Source organism: Procambarus clarkii, chromosome 34, assembly GCF_040958095.1.
Source record: "Procambarus clarkii isolate CNS0578487 chromosome 34, FALCON_Pclarkii_2.0, whole genome shotgun sequence".
Taxonomy (NCBI): Eukaryota; Metazoa; Arthropoda; class Malacostraca; order Decapoda; family Cambaridae; genus Procambarus; species Procambarus clarkii.
Genome location: NC_091183.1, coordinates 22,247,663 through 22,251,476, shown reverse-complemented (window position 1 = coordinate 22,251,476; position 3,814 = coordinate 22,247,663). Strand labels below are relative to the sequence as shown.

Below are 3,814 nucleotides of genomic sequence, written 5' to 3'. Positions count from 1 at the left end.
CAGCCTTCCAGTGGTGAGTCCTGTACCAGTCAGCCTTCATGTGGTGAGTCCTGTACCAGTCAGCCTTCATGTGGTGAGTCCTGTACCAGTCAGCCTTCCTGTGATAAATCCTGAATAGCGATCAGCCCTATACACGGTCCTGTTAATTCTTATTTCTGAAGTAAGTCCTTAGCTGACAGTCTTTCTGTAATTCAGGTCCGAATCATAGAGGCATTAGCATACTAGGTATAGAGCTGGCAAACTTGGAACTCTATTTTATACTTAAGAGTCGATTTGCCTGAGATTAGGTATACACACCTGCAAGTCATATGATGTGCAAAGAGGAGCCAGATGTGTATAGGTGTAGGATGTCACAGTATTGTCTTAAGAGTTTGCTTAGGTCTTAGACTAAGTTCAGGATTAATTGCTTATTGGTCAGTTTGTAGGGAGTGAAATTAAGAATTGTTGTAAAGGTGATTATTGGCCGGATGGACGCGGATTGTGAATTGTGATGATGTGTTCGTGGATTGTGGTGACGAGTTCCTGGATTGTGAAGTGTGATGATGAGTTTCTAGATTTGATTATATTCCTCGATCATATATATATTGCTCAATGTCATTTATGTTTGGGGTTTGCAACACCTGACAGATGATGAGTAGTGTGATCATCATAGGTTTGATGAGACGATCAACCCATATCTGGGAACACGTCAATCATGACAGGTTTGGAAGACGATAGGAGATTGCATAAAGATTATGAAGAATGAAAAAATCACTTCATTAATTAGTTCAGTTTTTTAATAATTTACACACAAAGGGGGCGGGGGAGACACTGTTTACTTAGAGTGTTTGCGTCTTAATACCTTATGCACATCTTCTCCTGGAAGAAACGTTTAACGGTACTCTTTTTCTCTGTCTCTATCTCCATTTCTCTCTTCTCTTCATATCTCTCTTCTGTGTCTTCTCTCTCTTCTGTTTCTTCTCTCTCTTCTGTTTCTTCTCTCTCTTATGTTTCTTCTCTCTCTTATGTTTCTTCTCTCTCTTATGTTTCTTCTCTCTCTTATGTTTCTTCTCTCTCTCTGTCTCTTTCCTCTCTCTTTCTCTCTCTCTCTCTCTCTCTCTCTCTCTCTCTCTCTCTCTCTCTCTCTCTCTCTCTCTCTCTCTCTCTCTCTCTCTCTCTCTCTCTCTCTCTCTCTCTGACATACACACACACACCATGGAGCTTACAGCTGCAAAATACACTAACTGTCTCTGAATTATCTTTCAGAGCTGTTGACAACGTTCTCCCCAGGACCCGTGGTTGTGACACAGGTAACTTCCGGGCGGTCGTCCAAGCGCTCGTCTCCACTTTTCCGAAAATCCTCCACCCGAAGCGCCCCTGGGGGCCCCTCCCCCAGGGGCATGCGGCCCCGAAGCTCCTCGTGCCGCGGGGGTCCAGTCCACGTGTTAGAGGTGGAGGCCGACGACATCACCACCCCGAGAGTGGAGATCCAGTCGCCCTCCAGGCTGTCGAGGCTAAGCTTGAGGAGCGAAGCCTTCAGACTCCGAGACTCTCCCTCGCCTTTATCGCTGCAGTGTGAGGCCTTGCAGCAGGCGGAGTCTCAAGCTGAACTGCACCTGGTGGCCCAGGGTGAGGCTCAGGGTGAAGCTCAGTCTGCATCTCGCGTTCATCTCCAGTCATTCTCAGCATCCCATCTGCGTCCTTCATCCCAGCAGCGCGTCTCACCTCAGCCTTATGATGCCGTGATGCTGCAGCATCTTCATCCCCAGGTTCACACTATCCCTCACACGGTGCCGCAGATCACACTCACGTCACAAGCTCACACGGCGTCTCACCCTGATCTAGCCTCCTCCCAGCCTCTCCCTGAAGACCTGCCTCATACTCAGTTACATCCCTCCATCTTGACACGGAAGTACAGCACGGCGTCACTCCGTGGTGACTGCCCTGGTCGGTCTTCCCCCGTGTCCCACACCGGCACGCCCCCACACACTCCGTGCACACTACACACTACAACCCTCCCACGTAACCTGCATCACACTCCCACTCTCCCACACAAAGTTATACAGCCACTAGCAGCAGCAGCACCCACACCACCACACACAGACACACTAACACACACAGCCACACCACCACACACAACCACACTCTCTCACACAGCCACACCACCACACACAGCCACACTACCACACACTGCCACACATCCTCACCCCAGTACACATCAACATACCGTTTCACTCCCTCACACGACTACACCGCCTTACACAGGTCCAGCCCCTTACACAGGTACTCTCTCCCCTTTGGTAACAGCTCAGGTTCGACCAGCAGTGCGTTCTGTGGCCTCCCAGCCGCAACCGGTTCATCCAAATCCCCATTTCTCCCAGTCCCCAGCGCAAGAACCACTGGAACCTAACCATTCCCACACAACCCCTCACCTAGAACCACCTATAATACAATGTAGTTCACCTCAAAGTGCTTCAATAAAACTTTATCCAACTTTTCGGTAGTCTGGTTGTTTATTAATCCTAACTTTGAGAAAATACGTTTTTTTGCAACGAAGCAGAAGGAATGATGATTGGCTGGTGTTTGCAGCTCTCTTCTACGGTTATTTGCAATTAATTCTCAAGTTGCAAAACATCTAATGTGTGTAAATATGTACTAAATCAGGAGAATCTGTACTCTCGTGATACTTATTAATGTGACAGGAAGGAAGTTAGAAACTACACAGCCATACATAATGATTTGTAATCAACAGTATGAGAGAGAGAGAGAGAGAGAGAGAGAGAGAGAGACTAGTTTAAGAAAATAAACTTCACCGTTAGCAGGCACCATGTGGTCTATTTAATAGACTACATAAATTAGTTAATAGACTACATAAATTAGTTAATAGACTACATAAATTAGTTAATAGACTACACAAACCACTACCTTACAATACATGCTCAGGATGTGTTCGTCTGAGTTACAATCCATCATCCTCGTGTTATGCTGGTCCAAGATGCGACCAGTCCCAGCACGCATTTCTTAATAACGAATTATTTAACGATAAAACGACATATTCTCACTTATAGATTAATATTAATGACTAATATAAGTTTGTGCAAAGTTATGCTTACATTATGTGTTTTGGTTCTGTTGGCAATGATTAAAATTGGAACGCGTGAGTGAAGCGTTAAGTGAGCAGAGATTCGAACACAGGTAGAGCCAATTAAGCGCTTTAATAAAAGCTCCAAAGTATTGAGCCCTATTTAGAGAGCTTTTTTGCTCATAATCAAGGAGGTTGGGCATCAGAATTTTTAATTTTTACAAAATATTTTACAAAATATTTTACAAAATATTCATAATAAACTGAAGACACGAACCTCGTGGCGAGACTTGTGTTGAAACACGTTCCGAAATCCAGTCTGAAAAACGGGATTAATCACCACTACTATTAGCTTGTTGTGTTTTAATTTTCAACAGACCGTCCTCAAACATCTGGCAGATGCTCTTTAAGGCCACCAACTCGTCTAGTCTGTTCATGGACTAAAATAATTTTACATTCACAACTGATATCGATCGAACTTTTCTTGAACAATGTTCGTTGACCTCCCTGTCTATGAATTACATTTCTCTAAATGCTTCACTCAAGGGACTACAAAGGCCAAATACATCCCAATGCAGCCAAACGTTTCGTTATACACAGATTTAAAATATTATTAATATTAATTTATTTTCGAGCAAATAGTTGTTGTTATTAAATAATACATTAGTGTTGTTGAAAGTTTCTTTGAGAGTGGAGAGCAGCTCAAACGACCTCAGAATGAGTCGTTGGAGGTCGGGCGAAGCTCAGACGAGC

General features: G+C 44.4%; 1 protein-coding gene across 1 annotated transcript in view; it reads left to right on the top strand.

Moving 5' to 3' along the window:
* LOC138370968 (soluble scavenger receptor cysteine-rich domain-containing protein SSC5D-like) overlaps positions 1 to 2,483 on the top strand; it is an 8,750-nt gene extending 6,267 nt beyond the window's left edge. Inside the window, exon 4 of the mRNA XM_069335608.1 lies at positions 1,246 to 2,483. Within this exon, the coding sequence (XP_069191709.1) occupies positions 1,246 to 2,483 (1,238 nt within the window). The remainder of the gene's footprint in view (positions 1 to 1,245) is intronic.
* The last annotated feature ends 1,331 nt before the right edge of the window (positions 2,484 to 3,814 follow it).